This window comes from Vipera berus, assembly GCF_964194415.1.
Source record: "Vipera berus genome assembly, chromosome: 3".
Lineage (NCBI taxonomy): Eukaryota > Metazoa > Chordata > Lepidosauria > Squamata > Viperidae > Vipera > Vipera berus.
In genome coordinates this window covers 23,212,274-23,239,395 of record NC_138204.1, presented here as the reverse complement: position 1 = coordinate 23,239,395, position 27,122 = coordinate 23,212,274, and the positions used below count along the sequence as shown (strand labels likewise).

At 37.9% G+C, this 27,122-nt stretch overlaps 1 protein-coding gene across 5 annotated transcripts in view; it reads right to left on the bottom strand.

The window, feature by feature from the left end:
- ZMYND8 (zinc finger MYND-type containing 8) overlaps positions 1-27,122 on the bottom strand; it is a 105,005-nt gene that overhangs the window by 64,832 nt on the left and 13,051 nt on the right. For 4 of the 5 annotated variants that reach the window (XM_081323901.1, XM_081323904.1, XM_081323905.1 and 1 more), the window contains exon 1: positions 17,022-17,082. The exons of the other annotated variant lie outside the window; for it this stretch is intronic. In XM_081323901.1, coding sequence (XP_081180027.1) covers positions 17,022-17,035 — 14 coding nt within the window. In that variant the 5' untranslated portion in view covers positions 17,036-17,082. Of the gene's footprint in view, positions 1-17,021; positions 17,083-27,122 lie in introns of those variants that run through there. 5 annotated transcript variants of the gene reach the window in all.

Genomic DNA, 27,122 nt, shown 5'->3' with positions numbered 1-27,122 from the left:
ATACTGAAGGTTTGGGGAAGCTCAAGTATTAGAAAACATAATTGGAAAATGTCTATGTGGCTGATAAGGCTGTCTAAATGTCATGAAAAGAAACATTTACACAGTAAAGTGATTAAAAACACAGAAGTAACACATAGCAGGTATATTAAAAATCATGTCATAAAAACTAATTTGCTGCATTTAATAAAAAAACAGACTTCTCTATTTAGGATCAGTGAGCTGAATGTTTCTGGAAAGCTCAAAATAAGTATGTCTGTACATCTGCTATGGCTTCATAAATTATAGCTTATTATTTTCCCGCTTTAAGGAAAATCAACTTTAAGATGTTCAATTTCCCCTTCATATATAATGGAGAACTCAAAGCTATCATAACCAGGACTTTTACACAAAAGCTGGTTCTGGAAAAAAGTAAAACAATGGTTAAGAGAATAGACGCTTTCTATAATTCTGGGAAACCATAATTCTGAAAGTCCAAACAAACTCCCAATATAACAGCAAGGACAAATACGGTTTTGTTTTCATTACCCTTTCTAATATGTTCTTAATCATTACTGCTAATAAACTATCTATTATAATCCCCATTTTTGTAGAAACAGCATATAAAATGACTGAAGTATTATATACACTGTATTAGAATTATTTTGCTTAGAGCAGGGGTCCCCAACCCTGAGGCCTGTTAGGAACAAAGCCACACAGCTGAAGGTGAGCAGCACGCGAGCGAGCAAAACTGAAGCCATCCTTCCTCCCCACCCCCGCCCCATCCATGAAAGATTGTCTTCCATGAACCAGGTCGCTGGTACCAAAAGGTTGGGGACAGCTGGCTTAGAGAATACCATATTACAACTGAATTCATTATTACCTCACTTGGTATTCTGTAATCAAAGGAACACTCAGGTTCTTTTGGAAAGTACGTAGTTTGTTTCACATTTTATCATCCCACATAAAATAATTTTATTTGCATTTTTAAACAATTATGAGATTGTTCGTGAGTATATTAAATTATAAACACTATCAATCTAATAGAGAATCATGGGGGGAGTAGATTATGGAAGGTAAAAAAATGTTTCTAAGAGGTTACTGGTTTGTATCGGCCTCCAAACTTCTTGTTTGCAGAATCTATGTACTAGCATTATTTTACCGTGTGTGTGATATATTCTAAATTAATTTCTGATATATCTAAATGTTTTTTTAAAATAGTAAGTGTGCTTTGGAAAGGGGGACTGATATAATTAATCTACTCCTTTTTAACCTCCTACAGTGTTCAAAATTATGAAAATTCTTATGTTTCAAAAAGAGCCATTCAATTCTTTTCAAGAGATAATACATATCATTTTCAACTATCAAAACAAAGACTTCATAATAGAACCAAATGAATGCAAGACCAGAATTGGTTTCACATCTATCTTATCTTTGGTAAATAAGTTGACTAGAGCCAAAGGAGGTACAAATGGGTTACCATGCTCTCCAATATACGTGTGGGGGCGGGGATATGGTTAGCATAATGCAGAGGTTCCCAACCTTTTGGGCACCAGGGACCGGTTCCATGAAGAGAGGTTTTTCCGTGGACTGGAGGATGCATCATGGGTTTCTGTGCTGCCTGCATCCCGTGGATGGGGCTTTGCTTGTTGTGTGGATCGATTGGTGGCATGCTGCGGCCCGGTACTGGTCCACGGACCGGTGGTTGGGGACCCCTGGCATAGTGGATATAGTGTTACCTTTGATGTAAGACAGAATTCCCCAACCTTTTGGGCACCAGGGACCGGTTCCGTGGAGAGAGGTTTTTCCATGGACCGGAGAGTATGTAGTTTTGTGTGCTGCCTGCATCTCGCAGATGGGCTTTGCTTGTTTGTGCAGACCTGTTACTGGTATGCTGCGGACCAGTACTGGTCCACAGACTGGGGGTTGGGGACCCCTGATGTCAGAGACCAAGATTAGAATCCTGGCTGGTCTTTGGGCAAAGGTTCTCTAACGCTTACCTGCAAACCTGCAAATGCTGGGGACTAAAACAATCTAATGATAAATGGGCTACTGGAACAAACCATACATAAAAAAGATAAGAGAACTCAGAAGTGATGAAATGCTACTACAACAGTAAACCTAATTGTAGGGGATATATGAAATATATGAGGGAATTATGAATCAACAGAAGGCTTATATCCACACTAACTCAGAAACAGCTAGTTACTCAACCCTTCAACAAAGTGAAGTGAAGAGGAAGTGCTGGGGTCCTTGGTGTTCTCTGAGCTTGGTTGTTTTCTTGCAGATATTTTATTGTCAAACTAGGCAACATCATTAGTGTTAGTTAGGAATGGGGTTTGCTCTCATTTTATATTCTAATACCTTGCCCTGTCAGTGTTAATAGGAATGGTTTTCCATAGGACTTCCCACAGAGAGCCAAGAAAGAATCAGATAAACTATCATACCATAGACCATTTGTGGAGTTCCTCAGGGGTCGGTTCTCTCGCCCCTCCTGTTCAACATCTATATGAAGCCGCTGGGTGAGATCATTCGTGGTTTCGGGGTGGGGTATCATCAGTACGCTGATGATACCCAACTTTTTCTTTCCACCCCGAACCAACCCAGCGATGCCCTCGCCGTGATGTCCCGGTGCCTGGAGGCGGTCCAGGTCTGGATGGGGAGAAACAGGCTTTGTCTCAATCCCGCCAAGACTGAGTGGATGTGCATATCGGCATCTCGGGTCAACCAGACTATTCCATCTCTAACGATGGGGGGTGAGGTGTTACCCCCCGTTGATAGGGCTCGCAACTTGGGCGTCCTCCTGGATTCACGACTCAATTTTGAAGATCATATAGGAGCCATGACTAGGGGGGCTTTTGCCCAGGTTCGCCTGGTGCGCCAGTTGCGACCCTATCTGGACCGAGATGCCCTACGCACAGTCACTCATGCGCTCGTGACCTCCCGTTTGGACTACTGCAACGCTCTCTACATGGGGCTGCCCTTGAGGACCACTCGGAGGCTTCAACTGGTGCAGAATGCGGCCGCGCGAGTTGTGATGGGGGTCTCCCGATACTCCCACGTAACACCTCTACTCCGCGAGCTGCATTGGCTTCCGGTTGCCCTCCGGGTGAAATTCAAGGTGCTGGTGATGACCTATAAAGCCCTACATGGCTTGGGTCCGGGATATCTAAGGGAACACCTGCTGCCGGCATCAAGTTCCCTTCGTCCAGTGCACTCCCACAGGGAGGGTCTTCTCAGGGTGCCACCGGTAAGAGATTGCCGGCGGGTAACACCCAGGGATAGGGCCTTCTCAGTGGGGGCGCCTGCCCTTTGGAACCAGCTGCCAGTGGAGCTGAGGACTGCCCCCGACCTCCGTTCATTCCGCCGGGGCCTGAAGACCTGGCTCTTCGAGCTCTCTGGCCCAGGCTGAGGATTAATTTATTTTAATTGGGGTTTTATTTATACAGGGATAAATTTAATCTTTTTTAAACTTGGTTTTTAACTTTTGTATTTTTGGTTTTTAATTACCCTGTAAACCGCCCTGAGTCCTCCGGGAAAGGGCGGTATATAAATGTAATAAAATAAATAAATAAATAGACCAGAAAATGAGAACAAACCCAATTACAAAAAGAAAGTCCAAGCTATTCTTCACCCTACCAGCAGACAAATGCTGACTCACTGTTATCATGGACAGATCACAATTTATATAAAAAGCAAAGGAATTAGTACAAGACAAACTTACATCCCAGTGAACACCAATCCAATGCAAAAACTAGAGAATGGATCAAGAGAATTCTTAGCAACCTCTCCAAGAAAGGTAAAATCACCAAACCAGTGGCGGATGAAAAGTAGCGAACTGTCCTCCCATGCTTCCACGGATGTCCCAAAATGCACAAGCCAGATATACTTCTCCATCCAAATGTATCATTACTACTGGACCCCAACATACAACATCACCAAAGAATTAACAAAAAAGTTTGGACACTTCACAGAGGGAAGCAAATAATTAACTCCCCACTACACTGCTTCCAATCAAAGATGTGATCATAAAGATGAAATCAGGATCTCACTTGATGTCACAGAACCTTTTACATCCATAGGCCCAGAATTAGCCAAAGAATCCATGGCAGCACAACACACCAGACCTAACCAAATATATCAAAATTTAAATACCTAGAATCATTGATCTTATCAATCTTTGCCTAACTAACACACTTTCAGTTCAATGGACAACTATAGCCACATATCAAAGGAACACCCATGGCATCACCACTTTCAGGACTAATAGCAAAGACTATAATGCAATGCTTAAAATCAATAGCAATCCCATACATACAATTAAAGTATGGATCCGGTATGCAGATAACATCTTTGCATAAAGAACCAACTAGAGAACACAGACAAAACCATCAACATTTTCAAAGGAATAAAAATTCACAAGGGAAGGAAAAACAAAACACACTATCCTTCCTGGATATCTCCACCAGCAAAGGCAGTGATGACAAATTATAAACACAACTCTTATCATAAAACTACCCGTACCAATCAGGTGTGCCACTACTACTGAACATCAGAAAAAGAAATAGATCATCTACACATCTTCCAAAAAACGGATATCCACCTAACTTTATCAAAATGTGGCTGACTACTCAATTCAATATAGCCACAACCAATGCAAGCTGTAAAAAAGATAACACTGCCATATATTAAAAACTTCTCAGAAATCTCCAACTTATTACAACCACATGGCATCACCATAGTATGCAAACCAATTAAAGCCCTCCAAAACATCCTGTCAGTGATGGCGAACCTTTTAGAGACCGAGTGCCCAAACTGCAACCCAAAACCCACTTATGTATCATCGGGTACTGGGTGGGCGTGGCCCATTGGGTGGACATGGCTGCAATGGTAATGGCAGACTGGGTGGGACTAAAAGGTTCAATCAATCAATTCCAACTTTGCGAGATCTTTTTTTTCCCCCGCAAGAAGTTGAAATAGATTGAACTTTTTTTTTTTGCACACGGTGGCGGAAGCCTAAAGAGAAAAGGTTTTATAAAACCCAACTGAAGGCCTAGGACTGGGACAACAGCGGCTGTGCCCACAGAAAGGGCTCTGTGTCCCACCTGTGGCACCCGTGCCATAGGTTCACCACCACGATCCTAAGTAAACCAAAAGACCCAGCAGCCCTAGAAGGAAAAACGGAAGTCATCTACACTATACAGTATGAGGACTGCAACAGCCACTATTTGGACAAACAGGCAGAAGACTAGCCTTCCAAGAGCCTTGGTGGAGCAGTGGGCTAATGCCTCCTTAAGTAACACCAGCTGCCTGCAATTAGTGCAGGTTCGCATCCCACCAGGCTCAAGGTTGACTCAGCCTTCCATCCTTCCGAGGTAGGTAAAATGAGGACCCAGATTGTTGGGGGCAATTTAGCTGACTTTGTAATAATGCCGCTTGGGGTGTGTGTGAAAGCCCTAATAAGCAGGCATATACATAGAATGAAGGCTACTGCTAAGCTTGTAAGCCGCCCTGAGTCTTCAGAGAAGGGCGGGATATAAATGGAATTAAAAAAAAGCACATCCAGTAACATCAACTAGCAGTCAGAAGACATGATGAAAACTTCTTAATGTCACAACACATGGACAGACGTAAATATAATTTTAACTATGAGCATCCTAAATCAAGCAATGTCCAAAAACACTAGATAATTCCTGGAAGCCTGGCACTCAGCCAAATTGGCCATCAACAAGCACAAACATAATAAACAACAAACATACCATTCAAAAAAGACAATCCAAAAAGAAAACAAAAAGGCCAAAACACCTCCTTACCAGTAATCAACACCAAAGGAGCAGAAAGTAACACCAAGATTAACATTAGACCAACAATCAAGAAGCAAACAATACCCCAATCAAGGAACTGCTAAATAAGCTAACAGTAAACAACAGCCCAATTAATTAAGAAACTACCAAAACACTTCCACTGACAGGGTAAGGCACTACAGATAATTCTTGATTTATGACCAAAATTTCTATGCTAAGCAAGGGAGTTGTTAAGTGAGTTGCACCTCATTTCATGACCTTTTTTACCACAGTTGTTAAGCAAATCACTGCAGTTGTTAAGTGAATCATGCGATCATTAAACAAACTTGGCTTCCCCCTTTGACTTATTGCTTGTTGGAAGATTACAAATGTAATCAATCACATGACCTGAGAACAGTGTAAATGTCATAAATACATGCCAGTTGCCAAGTGACTGAAGTTTAATCACATAACCATGTGGGGATGCTGAAACAACCATACATGTGAGAACCAGTCGTAAATCACTTTTTCCAGTGCCATTGTAACTTCAAATGGTCACTAAACAAATGGTTGTAAGTTGAGGACTACCTATAGAACATAAAATTCTACATTTAGGCAAGAAAAACAAAATGCACAGGTACAGTATAGGACGGTGCTACCTTGCTCAGTAGTAGTAACTGTGAGAGGGATCTCGGAGTCAAAGATTCCTCATCAAGGAGATGTATCTTTTCAAAGAAGATGGTCAAGATCTATTCTTTCCTGATCCTAGTATTAATACTGGTTTGTAAAGCCTTAGTATAAGACCACACCTAGAATACTGCATCCAATTTTGGTCACCATACTACAAAAAAGATGTTGAGACCTTGTAAAAAGTTCAGAGAAGAGCAACTAAAATGATCAAAGGCCTGGAGACTAAAATATATGAAGACCGGTTTGGCTAGTCTAAAGAAAAGAAGAAACGGGCAATATGAGAGCAGTGTTCCAGTATTTGAAGCGCTGCCACAAAGAAGAGGGCGTCAAACTATTCTCCAAAGCACCAAAGATAAAAAAAATAATGGTTGGAAACTGACCAAAGAGAGAAGCAACCTGGAATTAAGGAGAAACTTCTTAACAGTAAGGACAATTAACCAGTAGAACAGCTTGCCTTCAGAAATCGTGGCGCTCCTTCGCTGGAGGTTTTTAAGAAGAGATTAGACAGTCACTTGTCTGAAATGGTATAGGTTCTCCTGCTCGAGCAGGGGGCTGGACTAGAAGACCTCCAAGGTTCCTTCCAGCTCTATTCTATTCTAAAGAAAATACATCTGAAGATGCCAGTAGAGCCCTCACGACAATCCCTACTACCACCATAAATCTATGCAATAAACTGATATATGCTACAGTTGCTTTAATCTTGGGGAGATGTTACACAACCAGAAGAACAGCAGAACATAATCCCCCTGGAAAATGAGATTGGAGACTAAAATCAGGACAACTTGGAGAGAAGTTAGTCAGCTGGTAGAACTACAGAATGGTGTAAAGATTAAGGATAAGCCTTGGCTACTGAAAAAAATAGAATGTCCTGACTCTATCTGAAGCCAGAGAGATTGCTAAACTAAGGCTCACAGCATTGAGACTAAGGACACACAGGCTAAGGCACAGGTCTGCAACCCGCGGCTCCGGAGCCGCATGTGGCTCCCAGTCCTCTGCCATGTGCAGTCCAAAAAAAAAAAGTGGGACTAAAAAAGTTCAACCAATCAATTCAAATATGCAGGGTAGGTCCATATCTCGCCTTGGCTCCACTCTTCAGTCAAATCCTGTTCTGCGCATGTGTGCATGTACGCGCATGTGCACACATTTTTTGCGGCTCCCAGTTTTTCCTTTTGTGAGGGAACCGGTTCCGAGTGGCTCTTTCACTGTTTCAGGTTGCTGACCCCTGGGCTAAGGAGACACAATGGAGAACCAGAGGTTATGAAGATAAATGCCCTGTGTATTCCCAACACAGTGTACTTCCAAAGTGTACTCCCAACACAGTAACAACTAAAGAGAAACCGAACAGTACTGGAAGAATGTATGGGAGAAAGAAAAGACACATAACAACAGTGCAAAATGGCTGAAAGATCTGAGACAGATCACAATACTCTCCCAGAACAGGAACCAGTCACCATCATAGTGGCAGATATCCAACAGCAAGTCAAAAACATGAACAGTTGGATAGTATCTGGCCCGGACATGATCCACACTTACTAAAGAAACTAACAGCACTGCATGAATGCCTAGCAGCACAGATGAACCAGCTGCTGGCAGCAGGATTCCCACCCAAACTGGCAAACACAAGGAAGAACAGTGCTGTTAATGAAAAAACCTTGTGAGAAAACACCACTATTCATATACCACCAAATAACCTACCTCACAACATGGAAAGTGCTGACAGGTTGATTTCAAGCTGTATGCTAAGAGTGAATCAGACATCAACTCGCCTGTGTCAGTGGAGACATTGGGATGTCATTTGAATTGAAGAATTGTGACCGGATGATATACAAAAGAGGCAATAAAATTAAGGCTAATGGGATGAAACTATCAGCAGGCCACACAGCAGACATATGTGGCTTGCTGGTAGTTACAAGTACCTAGGTATCCCACAGTCACAAAGAAGACAGCAACATCCAAGTACCAACAAGGACAGGGGTGTCAAACTCAATTTCATTGAGGGCTGCATCAGCATTGCAGTTGCCCTCGGGGGGCCGGCTGGGTGTGGCCAGGGTGGGCGTGGCCCACTGGGTGGTCGTGGCTGGAGTGCGTATGGCCTACTGGGTGGGAATGGCCAGCTCTACATCATTTGTGTCAAGGGTGCCTATGGGGGCCTGGGCAGGAGTGGGACAGATCTGAGGGTCTCTGGCAGAAGGAGATGGGACCAGGGAAGTGCCCAGGCATGGTCCACCGGAGGAGCCTCACTGTTCCTCTCAGGCCATGGGGGGGGGACTGGACAGTGGCGTGGAGGTCAAATGCCTAGCCCAGCCCTCAAGCACCCACGGCACCAAGCCCACCCCCACTTCCCCAAGGGGGGTGCCCAGCTGCATTTACCTCCTCCTCCTCCTCAAGGCTGCTGCTGCTGTGCTTGCTCTCCTTAGCCAGGTTCCTCATGATGGGTACGAGGGCAAAATCAAGAGGGAGGCCCATTCCCTCTCCATGTGAGGAGACCTGGCTTTGTATCCAAAGCTTCCTTACCAATAGGGAGACCCCCCAGCATAGGCCAGGAGGAGGGGGCAAGGGGATGGTGAAAGGGCAGCAGGGCAGGACTAAGGTAGGACTTCCCTGAGACCTTCCCTCTCCTTCCTTCCTTCCAAAGAACAGAGTGGTGGGAAAATATTTGAGATGAGGGAGGGAGAAAAACAGGCAAGAAACACAGCTGGGGAAGTGTCATCCTTCGTGACGAATGAAGAAATGCACCATTGCCTGGAAATGGCCAGCACATGGCCCTCGCCTACTTCACATATACGGCTTGGTGGGCTCTATGGGAGGGGATGTCATGAGCAGCGTGAGAGTCGATGTTACCTGCACAATGCTGCCCAGCCCCTAGCCTGCCCGGTTTTGGCAGGTAGTGGGGTGCTCTACTCACAGTGCCGAGAGGCTGAGCCGGGTGGCATGAATCTAAAGAGAAGCACAATGCTGCCCAACCCCTAGCCTGCCCGAAGTAGGTAGGGCCATGTGCTGGCCACTTCCAGGCAATGGTGCATTTCTTCATTCCTCACAAAGGGTGATACCTCCCCGGCATGCGCCGAGGGGGCAGTGCTGACACGGCATGGGCCGGTCCCTCGCTGTTTTCAGATGGCCTTGTGGAGCTAAGACTGAATGTATTTCAACATAGATGACCACCACAAAATTGTACATTGGCTCCCGGCCAGCCACAGCCAGGGCCAAGACAGCGGGGGCCGTTCCCTTACTGTTTCCAGGATGGCTTCGCGGGCCGCATCCGGGCCCCGGGCCTTGTGTTTGACATGTCTGAACAAGGATAAAACAATTCCTGAAGAGTCAGTTCAATGGGAAGAACAAGATCCACACTATCAACACGCATGCCCTACCAGCCATTAGATACCCTGCCTGTATAGTGAGCTGACCAAAGGGAGACAGAGACTGAAGACTCAGAAGCTCCCCACAATGTGTGGAGGTTTCCACCTCCCAGAAATTGCACATCAGCTACAAGATGGGCTGCTGAGAGAATGGCTGCGACAGCAGCAGACTTGGGAGGAAGATCAAGCAGAAAAGTGCCATGGCAAAACAAGACAAGACCCCGCATTGGATATATCTCAAATAGCTAAGGCAGCCAACATTAGGAAACCCTGGATTGGGTTCGACTGAAAGATCCTGAGACGCTGATCATAGCAGCCCAAAAACAGCTACTAACAGATCCATAAAAGCACACTATATAGAATCAAGGGTACAGACTGTGCAGAAAGGCCTTAGAGACAGTCCATATAGAGGCAGATTATAAGATGCAGGCAGGAACAGGATACACTGAAATGGCATAACCAAGTCTGGCATTGTATACAGGAAGATAGGCACAGTGTGTGAGCTGGACCCTACCAAGTCAGATAGGAGATTCCACAGAAGGCCATGGAGAATAAGAGGACTATGTTCCTGTGAAACTTCCAGATTCCAGATGGACAGATCCAGGCAGGTACCAAGCAATCAACTAGACAGCATTATAGAAAGAAGACACAGAAGAACTGCTAAGTGACAGCAACATTAGGAAGAAAGAATATGAAAAGCCGGAGAAGTATCAAGGCCTAAATGAGGAACTACAAAGGATGTGGAAAGTAAAAGTAAAAGTAACTCCAAAGCTGGGACAATGGCACCAACAGGTTCCAGGAATTTATATTCAATATAAATTCAATAAACATCCAAATCTCTCTCTCCAGAGGTGTGCAGTGCTACCATCAGCTAAGACACTGCAGAGGACCCCCAAACTTTCAGATATATGGTTCAGGACCTCAGACTGAGGAAACACATACCATTCATAGGAGTGAGAAGGAATTGCATCTATCTAATTATTATTCCAAATTAGATCAAAGAAATTTTGGAAACCATGTAGAACAAGGGATGAGATGCAATAGAATGCAGAGAAAAATGGAGAAATATCTTTTTCTTTTGAGCAAGATACTGTTGAATTAAATGGTTTCTTCAAATATACTTCATTGTAACTGAACATTATGTAACAGGATGTTACATGTTGTTTATCATATAGATTTTAAGGCTAGGTAAAACTTGCATTTTGACTGTGGTAAACAAATATTGGCTTTTTGTTTAGAGAGAAAAGAAACAGAAATTAAGATATGTATAACTCACACATTGTACATAGTTTTTGCAATTTATTCTTTCCAATTAAAATTTCCAAAATGTTAAACCATTTGAAAAGCAAGGTTCAAACTTAAAAGTGTTTGTGCTAGGCTTTGATATGCAATAAAGGAGTTCCACAAGGATATAAAACTATTTTTCTGTATGAAGCTATCATTGGAAAATTCTGTAACTAAGGTTTATTTTATGGCTTGAAATAAATTTTCTAAGAAAACTAGATAAAACAAAAGTTAGAAACAATGCAAAAATATTTTGAAATATCAGAAAAAAATAGGAAAATACTTTACTTTTGAAGAATTTCATAAATTCAATAAAATTTTTGTTTCTGCCTAAACCACCATAGCATATTTTTTATTTTATTTATTTTAATTCCATTTATATCCCGCCCTTCTCCGAAGACTTTCACTGATGGCAATGAAAGATGGATAGATATTCAGAATATCCATGCAGAAGATTAATATTTGTTTAGGGTAACTTGTTCTTTCTAGATTCAGTAGATTTCAAGTGTGTGCTTTCCATCCATCATAATTTATTTATAATCTGTCCCAAAAATATTTTAAAAGGGAAAAAACATTTCCCAAATAACTGCACTTTAATATTATTTGCAGTACTTTTTCTTAGCAGAAAGTAAATATTAAAAGACCAGAAGGATTAAAGGATCAAAGTGCATCATCTTGATATCTCCCATATTGTAAAGTTTTTCTTCCAATTGTAATAGCCTTTAAAATGCAGTTAAGAAAGTAATTGTTTGGGATTGTACATATATACTATTAAATCTGGTAAACACCTGTAATACATATATTAATATTACAAAGAACATTTACCTTGTTTTCTAATACTGTATGATTTTCTTGAGAAGGCAGACATAAATGTTTATATTAGTAAACTTTTGCCAAATACAATATGAAGTGACTTGAATTTATATTCACCCCCAAACTTATCTCTGAATTTATCAAGTGCGGTAAAAAAAAAAAACCCTGCCCCCAAAGCCTCAAATCTTAAGAATGAAACAAATTTCTTGCACAAAGACTTTAGACCTTTGCTAAATAAAAATTTTCCATACTCTTTTTCAGATGACATCTAGGTACTGAATGATACAAATGAACCCAAGTATCAAAAATGTTTGCAGTGTATATTTTATATAACTAAAATATTCTTTATTGGTAAGGAATTGTGGTTTGCTTTTTAAAAAAACTTGTATTTTTCACAAACAAAATACTGTATGTTAAGGACCACTCTTTACTGCAACATCATTATATAATGAAGAACACCTATGCTTTCACTAATCTAATTATAAAGAGAAAAAGTTGTAAATGAACTGCTACACTTGACATTTAGATAAGAAATCCAAAGATAGAAAACAACCAGACAATACTGGCCATAATGTAGTCTCACTAATGAAATAACTTACTATCAAGACACATACATTTGGGCAAAATCTTTTTTAAATAAAAACAATGCTCAACCCTCTAAGAACTAGACTTCAATTTTATCTTCAAAATAACTGATGCTTCTACAGTACAAGTAGCAAGCATATAATAAAATGTTTAAAACTGCATTTCATAAAACTGAGATATTATTTTGCTTGTCATAACTGAATAAAGAGCATCTGTGTATAAGCACTCACCTATAACAGTCTCTTACTCATCGGTAGCTATGCTATTTATGCAGGATTCCTAAAATGGCGTCTGACAGCACTGCATTGCCTCATTCCTATACAGAGGCTAAAATGGTAGCAATTTATTCAATAACTGACCATTTTTAAGCAGTAAGATTTTTAAATAGCAAAATATATTACAAGATGATAAAATATCCCCCAATAGTAAACTAAAATGCCCAAGAGTAATTTGTTAAGGAAATCCTTAGATTCTAAGAACTGATTCTTTTCCAATTACCCTGCAAAGCCTAGTGTATTTTAAGATTAAAATAACTACTGATCTGGTGAAAGTGAAAGGAACTAAATGCTGTATGATAAGATTTAAGATATTTATTTTTAAATATAAGAAGTGTACAATAATGTTCACAAATATCAGAATTCATCAAGCAATTATGTATCAACACTTGGCTAACAAATAGCAACACTTCAATCCCTGGAGAAAGGGGAGTGTTTAAGTCAAATGTTATCATAGAAAGGAACTACACAATCCCAAAATATAGCTTGTTTTAACAAATCTTCTAACTTTGTAACCAATTCTTAGGTAGTGTCACAAATGTTACCTTAAAGCTTCTGATCATGTTTTAAATAAATGTATGAAATACTGTAATTCCTAGGGTTGATTCTTACAATTGTTAATAGCAGTCTGTAGCAAAAGGTATTAAAATCTGCAGTATGTAGCAGTCTGTAGAAGAGATAAAATTCTGAACCCCTCACTCTCAATCCCCAATCTGATTACATATTATAATTTATATTGCTAAACTGTCCCATAATGCTGAGATGCTATGTAGGATTTTAATCTGCCACTCTTCACCCATCATACTCTAGGGCACTGACATTACTTACTGCTTACTACTATTATATGCCTGCAAGGTGGCACCTGCTTTACAATAAGTTGAATTTCTTGCCAAGAATAAAACAAATGTTTTATTGAAGAGATACAAAAGTGATATTGAATGGTATTAATGAGATTTTATTTCTATACATACACACAATACAACATGCATGCATACACACAAGCACACAAACAAGTGTCTCTCTCTGTGTGTGTATACACTAAACACTGCAACCTGGGTTATCTTACAATAAAGAGAACTGATGTGTAATAAATGAAGATTATGCAAAATGTTAAATTTACAAACAGTATTTGTAGTGAAAATGTGCCAGAAACTTCTAAAAAGTTCTTCCAAAATCAACAAAGTAGAAGTGTTAGTGTGTGTGCATGTGCACATGGGTGATGGAGGGAAGGGAGACAGTAGGATATTTGTTTTGAGGTTCACAACACTGTAAACAGCCTTCTAGAAATACAAGTTATTTTACCCATTTCTATTTGGTTCTCAAATAATCTGCACACTGATTGAAAGGCATGTGCATTTTAACTCATTGTTTTAATGAGTTTACATGTTGCTATCTGTGCTATGTTATTGGAATATTTAATTTAAAAAGAGTGTGGGGGCTAAATTATAATGGTAAATTGAATTTATGTTGACCAAAATAAATAAATAAAAAGCAATATTGTGCCAAAATAATTATTTCAAAGGAGCATATATCAGCTATGTTATTCAGTGAAATTACAATCAATATTTAAATGCTCTAGTTCAGTTCTGTTAGGACAGGAGACTAAGTGTTCATCTAATTATATAGTCACTGTTGCTACAGCAAACCTGCATCATCTTGCTTAAAGCAGAGTGTGATTCTATGCATACCATTCTTAAATGTGACAAACCATAAGAAATCAAAGGTGATTAATGTTAAAAGCATACAATTATGGAACACTTGAGCTTGGCTCAGTTTCTGTACTTAAAATGGAACAAAGATGGGAGAAATTTCTGGAAGGCCTTTCTCAGCCTTGCTATAATATCTGTCAATCTTTAACCTATTCTGTTTTTATTGGTCAGGCTTTCAACAGAGCAACATGATTGGGCTGATCCGGGAACAACACTGCTGTCTCTCCTTGCCTCAAACATCTTGCTGCAATGCAGACATTTATATATTGTGAACTAAGAAAGAATTAGTGTTCAAATAATTTAAAGGGGTGAACTTCGGGGAATTTATGATGCTGTGTTTCATTATGTGCACAGGGATAGTCCATTCAAATAGGCTTTCCTTTGTCAGCAATAGCTCTGGAGATGCAGATCTTGAGACACATCTTTCTTCAATAAAACCTAAGGGAGCCATTTTAATTCAAGCATTCTGAGTTCAGCTCACTTTCCTCCTGTTCCTTCATAAGACAGCATTTTCTCCTGTTAAGATTCCACACCCAGCTGCTAGTGTGTAATGCACTTCTGCAAATACTGTATATGTGTCTGGCCACAATTTTGACAACCAAAGCAGTAAAATGTATTTCTCAACTATATCTTGGTACCATTTATATATATAAATCAGCTCTATAACAGAGAAAAACTGGGTAAGTAACTTTAACTCCTACAGAAACAGATTGCAGGGGGAGGGGAGAGGAAATATAGTGATTAGGCATTTTTAATGATTTGAAGGATCCACTTTAAAACCATCCATAAACCTGAGTTAAAGACAATAGCAAAAGGGATACAACAACTAGATTACAGTTTATCAAGTCCATGATATCCCTGAATAAGCTGTGACAAGGAATTATTTCTCAAGACTTATTTGTGCCAGAGCACAAGCTGGATTGCTACAAAATGGTACACAAATTGAATATACAACAATCTGCAATGTGAGAAAATGTCTACTGCAAAAACTGTTAGATGAGACATGCATATAAAATATCTTAGTTTTAGATTTTAAACATCAGTAACTGGAAGTTATTCTAAAACCAAAAGTCATATAAGGTAATAAAAAGGCATAGGTAACTGAAGGATAACCATATAACAATGTAGTAAGATTACTTTGCTGAAAACTAGCACATTCATCACTCAAAAGCCAGAGGAAGTATGAATTGGGCTTTAATCTGCAAATGCATTAATTAAGAGCCCATGTGAACAAAGAATAAGCAGAATGTTGTTCTCATAAGAAAACAGGAAGTTTATATTTCAAGTATAACAGAATATTGTGGAAAAATAAAATAAAATTGGCACACAGTTTTTAATAAATTTTGAAAAAACCAACATTTGGTTTAGTTAATTAGCAAAAGAAAAAAGAAATCCCCTGGATGTATTACATTTATCCTGTTAAAAGCAAAAGATTAAAAACTACTTAAATTTATTAGAGAATAGCAGACAAGTTTTACTTACCAAACATTCAAGCAATCATCTCATTTCCCCCAATAAATAAGATACAACAAGCTGGGAGATTTGGGATTGACCAAAAGGAAATTTTTGAAATAATTACGTAGCATCATGCCAAAAACCAGAAAAGCCCAAAAAGAAGAGAAAAAAATGAACATGTAATACTCTCATGAACCACACATGATTTTTTATCACTCCACCTCAGAGAACTCAGCCTGTTACATTGCAAAACAAAAAAAGCAGTTAAGTCCATTAGGTTTTTTTGTATTACAGAAAAGGTAGATAACAGTTCAAAAAAGTGATGTCTTTAAATAAATAAGGAACTGAAACAGATGCATAGCTATGTCTGATAGTTTCAGACCTAGACCTTAACTATTTCTGAAATCTACAATAAGAAAATCATTTTTAAAGAGACAGTTTTAAGGGAATATACTTCTCCCAGAAAAATACACACACCCTGCTTCTACAATCCTCCTGTAAGAAAGTATCCATTTTAAGTTAATGTAAAACTGCACAAAAACATGATGCAATAGCACTCCACTACTTAGGCCCAGTATCTGCAATCTGCCATTATTACTATTTACTGCAGGCTAAGTGGCTAAAAATCCCATATTTTATCAGGGGTAACTTAGATTAGCTCTTATTTTTACTGTTTGAAAAGGTAAACTTGCCTGTTCTGCTGTCTGCCATTATCCCTGCTTGTCTCCCTGTAGGGCAGTTAAATGCATCTGCTCCCTAGCTTCCATTTTCTCTTCATCAGGCATGTGACACAACAGACAATAGTGCAGGCAAACTGCTCAGACACAGAAAGCTGCTTTGGAAGAGCAGTACCTTGACAAACTCTAAAACCACCATCCCCTTGTGAAGAATATGTATGCAAACGTTTTGCCAGTCTGTAAAATAAAGCTATGGCTAATGGCTACTAAACCATGTGACCCAAGAAAGCAATTTTAAACATTTTCAACTTAATAAAGTGCTGTGGGGTGAGTTTTGCGCAACAGATCACAGAGAATCACACTGTTAAGCCACAACTCATAGGTTTCAGAGAAAAAAATGTAAAAAAGCAAAGCTTACCTCTGTGGATGCATTGTTAACACAGTGTTATGTCAATACTTATAAAACATGGAGGACAGGCTCTCAGTACTCAGACAGAAAGGGCTTGGCACTTCAGCTTGATGATCTGTCTCCCTAATAAAAGCTAATCCTGGATTGGCTACTTTGGAAAATCTGAATGTAAAGCTTCAGGGGATTGGCTGAAACACTTCCTGAGCGATTATCTTTGTGCAGCTCTGGCAAGCAGGAGCCATCCTGTGCACAGAGAAGACACAGGCTAAACTAGGCCTGTTTTAGTAAAAGAAACTTAAAAGGAAAGCCATACATACACAAATTCCTTGCAGAAAACAGATTTTCAAACAGAAGAAAGTGAATGCCAAGTGGCAGACTAAAAGACTCTCTCAAACCACATCTGTTGCTTTTGCTTGAGGCTTTAATAACCTGCAGGATTTCCCAGGTCACAAAAGCTGTCCTCTAGAAGCAATTCAGAAAGAAAACAAGAATGCCCTGATAGTAAGTGAAAAAATGTTTTGAAACAATACATGTTTGCAGCACAATGTATGTAGTTATGTGCTATAGTTATCTAAGATCTATGTTGCTCAAAAAGCACATTTGATTCTTCCAATTATATAAGACTGGTGAACTGTGAGAATTCACATTGTGAATTTTAACCCCCACACGTATGCATTGAATTGAAGTGGGAACTCTTTTCCTAATCAGCTGCAGTGCTATCTTCCTAACAGAATAGATGCAAAAAATACATTTTTCAGTAGCATGGTGTTTGATGTTTTCACAAATTTCTCTTATCCTTCAGTCTTCTAAATTTGCCAGTTAAACAACAATCTCACCTGCTTCTTAATCTGCTGCAGCTTCTTAACCATTAACCCTATCACACTCAGCTCTTTTTAGGAGGAGGACGTATGAAGAGCCGATTTTCAGTGTGTGGGAAAATACCAGTGCTCTTTTCACACAGGGAAGAACAATGAAGTATAATGTAAATGTAGCAAATTTCATCTAGTTGTTAAATGAAGATAAAAGAAGGAAGATAACTTTGAACTGTGGCCATTTCTTAAGCAAGGAGAAACATTGAGATATTTTAGTTCTCTCAAGCGCCTTGTATTTCAGCTTACAGTATTTACCACAGGCCTACACTGCTAAGCTGCAGAAGAAAAAAAACATGTACATTTATGTTGACTTTTGGTTATATTTACAAATTTACCTATATTTACAAATATAGGTAAAGAAAAACTATAAAGGCAACTAAAATTATAATGTACACAGAAGTGCATGACAACAAAATGAAACTATACATATGAAGAAACAGACTGAAAGCAAAGTTGGCCACAAACAGTATGAAAAAGTAAAGTTCTGAGTGGATATCCCAAATAGCACATGGATATTTATTTATATCCTGCCTTTATCATTTTTACAAATAATTCAAGGTGGCGAACATATCCAACACATCTTTCTCCTTAAACTATTTTTATGATGCTATATAATATGTAAGAACAGAGGGAGGAAGGATCCACTTAAGACTGGGCCTTGAAATCAATAACCAAAATAAAGTTCTTAATGCCTTTCTAAAATTCTTGTTTACAATCACAATAAAAGCTAGATAAAATACTCTAAATTTACTCTACTGTAAATTGATACAGCAAGTAGTATGATGAAAGTTCATACATATATAGAAACAAACCTTGGGTAGAGTCTGCATAATCCAATACAAAGAAATAATAAAAGGCTATCCTATCTTGTACTGTGGCTGTTTTGTGTGTGTGTGTTCGTTCCCTGAAATCACAATCATCTTCAGACTTTGCAGAGAAATTTTCATGCTATGAAGAAGCTGGGTGTTCTGTCAAAGCTGTTTTTCAGCCTATACATGTCAATTAAACCAATGCTATTTTCATACACAATTTTGCTGTACTTTCTGCTAAGAAGACATTTCATTTTTTTAAATTCCAGTCAGAGACTGTTAAAACTCTAAATGCATTTTGACATTTTTTGTTCTCCTTTTGAAATGCAGCAGGAAGTTGTTTATAATAAAAGAGGGTAGGTACAAACCAAAGGCATGAAAAACAGAAGGCAAATTCATGGAATCCATCTATTGTCTGATGAGTATAATACAAATGGCCCAAATAATAAACTACTTGTGTTAATGTCAGAAAGTTCATCTCAGTAAACAAAGCAAAAAACCCTGCTACAATTGCAACTCCAAAGGCAAAACAGAGTAATCAAGCAGTTTATTTCATTGCTGTTTATCAATGAAATGTTATTCAGTGGCAGAAACTGCTGAATAATAAAGCCCATGATCTAAATTCTGATATTTATTTCTGAGAGTTAAAATCAACACCAATAGCTTCATATATTACAGCTTCTAACACACTGCATATTTTAAACTGAAATAGTCTAGTAAATATGTTTGAAATATATGTCTACTTTCATTTCTTCTCCCACATCTAATGGCTCCACATGATACCACATAAACAAAGTATGCTACGTAATCTTAGAATAATCACATTGTAATCCAGTACTTAAAATAACAAAACAGATTAAAATCCTCACTATTTTTTGATATCAAAAGATAAGAAAAATCCAATGATTCATTCCTGTTTTAGCAGCATGATCTAGAAAAGATGGTTTAAAAGCTTTAGGAAATAACTCATATGATTTTACATTGATTTTTAAGAAAAGTTTTTTCTCCAAAACAGATAGAAACATACTAACTTGCTTTCATGTCCCAGAAGGAATTTGAACCCATATCTCTGAATTACGTCATTAAATTATATTACTGGCTCTTCCCCCTCCCCCAAGTTTGATTACCTGCCAGTCCAAATGGCAGAACTCCAGTTTTTCCTTTCCCCGGACTGTTTGAACATGTAGTTTGCTGCATGAAGAAAACCCCACCCATCCACTCTTCCTGAGTCTACTGGCAATGAAGTAGACTGGAATCATGTAAATCATGGTCCAAACAACGCAACCAATCTCATTCCATTGTCAACTTGCCACCGAGTTGCTTTATTTTCAAATTACTACTTTTTAGGGCACGTGTATACTAGTGTGAAGCTTAGGGAAAACTGGACCAATCCTATAAGAGAGACACTGCAAACACAGATCTGAGACAATGTTCCTATAAATAGGCAACTATAAAAGGAATGTAATGGTGGGCAATGGGATGAGAGCACAGAGAAATAGGATATATTGTTGCACCATCTCAGGGACTAACAGGAAGGAGTGAAGGAAATGCTTTTCAGCTTTCCAGTAAATTAAACAAATTGTATAGCTTAGAAATACTCCAATACCATTTCATTGAGGACTTGTAATGTTTGTACGACACTTAAAAATGGTAAAAATGAAAAGACAGAAAATGACATTTATGAAAAAGATAAAAGTTTCAACTCCATAAAGCAAGGAAATGTAGAGCTAGGTATAGTACTCAGAGCATGTGACCAGAATGATAGCTTTTAACACAATCTTGCACTGTAATGAAGAAATGAGCCAACCTTAAGCATCTGTCATCTATTTTATTTTTCACTAGAGTCCTCAGACTTACTGAAAGGAGCTAAGTTTAAAAGACGGAATAGACTTTAAATAAAAAAGATTCTGATTGGATTAATAGTACATAAAAGCCTATTCTTGATTAATTTCTTGTCCTCCCAGATAAGTAGAAGACAATTCATTTGGTTGTTTCTACTCTTGCACAATTAGTAAGAACCACATAGACTATAACAGTAGAGCTCATAATTGAATTTATAAAATTTAATCACTGATTAAATTATCCTATATCTTCCCTATATTTAGATTTTAAAAAAACCCAGTAAATTTACAAAAATGAAAGCATCCTTAAAAATTTTTAAATGATATCCATAATAATTTAATTCTTATGGGGAAATAAAGGAATAATGCAAATGTGTAATTTGTGATTGAACAGAGATAATTCCAAGCAACAATTGCCAGCATTCACATTACTATCAAAATATCTTCCAGTGAATGGGGATCCTTTCTGATTGAAATGCTGAGGGAAAAACCCATAAAAGCCTGCAGAGCCCCAATTGGATTGGGGGCCACCAAACTCAGAGTGGGGGAAGTGAATCCTTTCACCAGCTCCTTTGTTTGAAAAATAAACTGCTCACCCATAGGGAGGGGGGGAACAAGCAAAATAGGAGCAGCTGGGTCACTGTTGCAGAAGTGGCTCTGCCTGCAGTCACTTTCATTTTGCTTCTTAAACTACAATTTATTTGAGAAGAGTGGCCAGACCATGAGTACTTCATACAAACCATGGGTAGAAACTGCATTTAAAATAACCCGCTTTAGTCACAAATCCTTGTATTCTGGGTCTGACAGTAATCCAAACCACAATATGGCTTAACTGAGCTTGATGCAGAAACCTAAGTGACCATGTGGCTTATCCAACAAACTATATTTAAGCAAATCAAGATTTAACACAAACGTGTGAACTTAACTACCAATTATTGAATTATTCCTTTGTTGAAACTAGCTGGGTTTTCTTGTGCTGGTGATTCTATTTCCATATTGTTCATATCAAGAAGAGCACTCCCAAACAAATACAACTAAAATCTAGTTGATTCTCTGCGGGAAACATGTCTTGGCTCTGGGACTGTAACAGCACTGATGGTGGCTGGGCATCCAGCCAAAGTGACATACTCAGTCCCTCGAGAGATGATTTGGTCATATATCAGACAGTAATTTAATAGCAGCAATAACTAGAGATCAGGCCTCAGAGTTCTGCTCTTTAAATCAACAAAATGGTTTATTGAACTAAAAGTAAAGGATCTGAAGTACGGGCAAAACAGAGTAATTGGAGCTTCTCTTAGGTAATCTGAATTGTTTTGAATGTAAGGAGAATTGTCTTGCTATGGTAAACATATTATTTAAGTATTAATAAAAATAAAAGTGCTAAAAAAATCTTGGAGCTTGATCATTCCTAACCTGGAATTATCTTGCACACTATTCCCTCAAAGAATGAAAAGGAAAAGGAAAGGAAAAGAAAGTACCATTTTATTGGGGAAAAAATATGTTACTGAGAGCAAGCAAATGTTCAAGCCACAGACTAAAGCAGCTGAAAGAAACCCCTGCTGCAATCAGTGAATGAAGTCTCTTATCCTGTAATAAAAGGCAATTAAAATGCATGGCCTACTGCAGGCTGAGCCAATTGCTTTTCCGGGGTGTGGTTGTTTAGGTGGAGAGAGGGGTAAAAAGGAGAGGAAAAACAATGGAATAGGGAGAACCGGAAGGCAGAAATAGATTAAAGTAAGAGATGTTAATCAGCAGCTGTCTGAAGAAATAGAATAGTGAAGGATAAGTATGGGGGAATATAAAAAAGAGGCCAATACCAATCACAACCTCATAAAGAAATTAGAAACTTTTCCCATTGTTTTCTTTAAGGAGATTTTCAAACACAACACCTACTATATATTATTAAGATGGAATAATATTTATAAAACACATGCCTTTGATAATGGCAGAGTCTATTCCTGCTGTATTAAGTCCACTAACCCACAGTTGAATACAAAATATAAACACAATTTATTGGTTCAATAATTTGATGAGATTATCAGATCTAATTCAGCTCATAGTCCTCTTAATATAAGAACAGACCCTGCTTTCTTCATTTCACCAATTTAATTTAGTGATATACAAATAGTTTTTTTAACTGAATATATAATTAGCAAGCCTCAATTATCTGTGACTTATGACCCAGCACTGCAAATCAGAAATCCCCTTCTATAACATTTATCCTCTGACACATAAAACTGAAGATTATTCAAGAAATGGTGATCCTGGCTCAAAAGACAGAACCATAATTGCTAAGCTACACTAGGACAGAAAGGAAAGAATTGCACAATAAACAGAAAACAAAATATGAAAAGAGGAAAAAAGGTTACGTACATAAAATTTGACAGTTCAAATTTGTATTCTACAGAATAGCAAGAAAATTGCTGCAGATGGTTTACTACACCAGATGGAAAAACATGAAGAATGTTTCTGAAAGAAGGGAACACAAAATGCATCCAATGTTGACAGACAAAAAAACAGTATTTCAAAACTAAACAGTAAGAAAAAAACAAAGTTATACTGAATGACTGGAAAAACTATACATTAGTATGTGCCAACTTCAAGATATAATTAATTTGCACAATGAAAAAACAAAGTAATTTTTAAGCAACACACAGGTAGGAAGATGTATTTCTTGAAAGATAACATTCTCAAATATTACAGTGACTTTCTGAAAGTTAGTATAAGGGAAATCAAAAATATAATATCAAGAGTATCAGTCTTTGTTCCTAAAATTTTATGTTTTGCTGTAAAATTTCTTAAAAAAAGGTAAAGACATGGATACAAAACTGAATGTAACTGAAATGATAAACGAATAAATAATAAAGATACTATCTATATCAATCCAGGCTCAAAAGCAAGAGAACAACAATGAATAAACAAAGTAAGAATGCCAAACAGCCTTCACCTATGTCAATCAGCTTGAGAAATAACATCAGCCTTGTTTGTATATAGCAGTAAAAAGGATAACTCATTTACTAATAAATGAACATTACTTTTTTGGTCCCTCAGCAGCTTCCAATTTTTTTCATTAAAAAAACTTATTATTAAAAAAATATGCCAAAGGAGAGAGGGAGAAAACAAACTCAGGCACTTAATTCTTAATTAGAAAATTCTGCTATTATAGTGTATTGTTTTTTGAAGGAAAGGTGTAGGAATGTTTCTGAATTTCTTCTCTTGCCTTTATGCAAGAGCAAAAATTCCCATTATTTTCTTCTTGGAAGGCAGGAAGCAGGGACAATACAGCCTTATAATAATGAAGATTTTATATTTTATTATCTACATTTTAAATGAGTATATTCCAGCTTCTGAAAACCTTCTAGTAGTCCAAATTCAACAGCTGAATTTCACAGCTGAATATGAAGATATTTCTTTCTTGCTATCTATGTGTGCATAATTCAGTGGTAACTGCAGCAACCTGCAATGATGCCAAGATGTAAATGCCATCATTGTGTACTTGAATTCTAATATCTCACACAAGTATGTAAGTCTGGGCATTTGTATTCTTATACTGTCAAACATATTTCATCATTTGGTCCTTCTCTGGACAACCTTTATATCATTTGAATGGTGATCAATGGTCTGAATTAATATTACAATATTGTAATAGAAGAAAACAGCACAAATCACACCTACACAAAATGCCACAGTTTTTTCTCACTTGCCAGGCTGGAGACCACTTAGCAGTTTTGGAGGAACAAAGGACAAAGTATGTGGAATGATAATGCTGTACTTAGGGACAGGATCAGGATTTTCTATTCTTTCTCAGAGTTTGATGGACAGGAATCTTTTTACTTTTATTTTTATTACATTAAGTTTTAGGCCTGAGAAAACTGGGTCATTGTTTTTTTACCAGCAATGGTTAAAAGAGGATCCAGTAGCTAAAAGCAACAATATAACATTTGAGGACCTACATGCTGTCTACCCCTTGCCCTGACAGAGCAGCACATATTCAAATCTTTAATCATCCAGCCTGGGGTAAGAGCCAGGAAACAAGGAGCAGCTTCAGAGAATGAAGGTAAAAGACACATTGGGGAAAAAATCCTTCCAAGTTCTGGCCTGCTATGCTAGCCAGAATCAGATGCATCAACTTTGCTTGTGTTGAGAGATAACAAAGCTACATGTATCCTGCTAAGTCACAATAGTTAGTCGAATAAGCTATGGTGACATGAAGTCAGTCATATTGAGGCTTTTCTCCAGCGTGAAGAGGGCATCTTTCATATTATACATACATGAATACATGCATACACATTTCCTCCCAATAATCTGTTTGTCCTGAAGCAGACTTCTTCCTGATTTTTAATTTACAAACTTAAAAGAACCTTAGAGGTTTACCCAAATATACATAAACTGCAGTACTATATAATTTTAGATTATTGTATTTCACTTATAAACTGATAAAGGACCGACCATATAAACATACAATTAGAAAGAATTATATCTTGCACAGAAGAAAGCATTAAACTATTTCTGGAAAAAGACTTAAGATTCACATTTGATAATGGCACATAGTATAATTGAAGCAGAAACTGAAATTGCACAATTTAATTTAATTTAATTTAATATTTGCATTTGTATACCGCCCTTTCCCTGAGGACTCAGGGCGGTTTACAGGGAATTAAAAATCAAAACCTACAAAAGTTAAAACCAATTAAAAAGCATTAAATTCACCCTGTACATTAAAACCCCAGTTAAAATTTTCTCCTCAGCCTGGGCCCGAGAGCTCAAAGAGCCAGGTTGAAGGGTTGATTAAGGTATGGTACTCAATAAAATATTTTTCCCCTCTTTCTCATGCATCTCACGAAGGGAGCTATAATCTTATGACTTCAAAAACATTGATAGTTGGAAAAGATGCTCTCAATTTTTTGTCACTGCAAACCAACACAGCTGTCTCCCTACTATATCTTGATATCTTGCATATTATACATGTAGTAGTGACAACCAGTATACAGGTAGTCCTTGACTTACAACAGTTCATTTAGTAACAGTTTAAAGTTACAACGGCATTGAAAAAAGTACGGTAACTTATGACTGTTTTCACGCTTACAATTGTTGCAGCATCCCCCAGTCACGTAATCAAAATTCAGACACTTGGTAACTAACTCACATTTATGACCTTTGCAGTGTCCTGGGGGCATGTGATCATCTTTTGTAACTTTGACAAGCAAAGCCAACAGGGAAAGCCAGAGTCACTTAACAACCATGTTACTAATTTAACAATTGCAGTGATTCACTTAACAACTGTGGCAAGGAAAGTCATAAAATGGGGCAAAATTCACTTAGCAACAAACATTTTGGGCTCAATTGTGGCTATAAAACCTGTATCTTACACTTGACGCATACCAACAAGCCTGACAACCCAGAAAAATAAGTACAAGAACGTAATGCACTTCATCCAATCTATAGTGAAGAAGTACTTTTAGAATAGTTTTTGAAAAGTATTTTTACATTGGACACTTTCTGTAATAATTCAGCACTATTTCACAATAGTGAAATTTTTTATGTAAAGTGTGGTGGGCAGTGTGTTATACAAATGGAAAGCTTCCTTTAAATTGAGTTTGATTCTAGGTGACTTCGTCAACATACTGTATTCAGGAAGTTTTCTTAGCTGTAGTACAGAAGTGGTTTGCCACTGCCTCCAGCTTATTTTTTTTTAAACTTTCAAGTTTAGTCTAAAGCTCTGGTGTTCTCTGAATGGCCTACCAAACAAATGTTAACTAAGTTTGATCTTTAGCTCCCAAGCCTAGAAAAGACAAATAATTCATTGTGCTTCAAATCAGTTCAAATCAAATTTGTCATCTTCTAATTTCAAAAGTAATTGAAACATGCCACTTTCAAAACTCAAATGAACTATAATGCATAGATTCCTACCGGACCATTATCTGTCATGTATAAATTGTAGTAACACACAGTACTTTTCCACAGAATTTCATCAACCTTTGTTATGACACTAGTTAAACCTCAAACAACCTACTTTGCTGAGAATAAACCTAATGCTTTTTCTAAAGGAGTGCTCTGGGTATTTCCTTCCTTCCTATTTCTGTATTATCTAATGATATGTTGTGACATTACATTGTATTCTCTTGTCATTGTACTATACCAGTTTTACTTAGGATTAGCTTCTTTAATGGCATTCCCATATAGAAACATACATTCTCAAGGAGAGTGCTAATTTGGAAACTTTCTTTCTGATGCAAATCATGATTTTCAGGTGCACTGCACACTGGCAATTGTAACTGGATGTAGTGACTGGATGAGAAAAAAAAATGATTACAAATTGAGACTATAACATCAAATCCTTTTCTCTTGTATTGTTTCTCCTTCACAATCTCTTCTTCCCAATTCTTTTTCTTCAGGACAGGGTATGAGGGAAAACAGAATGCAAAAATGTTCTATTTAGCCTACTTAAAATTACCCACATTACAGCAGTGTTCCTTAAGGTGACACAATCACTTTCAAATACATTAATCTGCAGCTGCTACCGCATGTATAGTTTGCCTTTGAGTCAAAGTAAAAGGACTTTTTTTAATATTGACAAAATAATTTTCT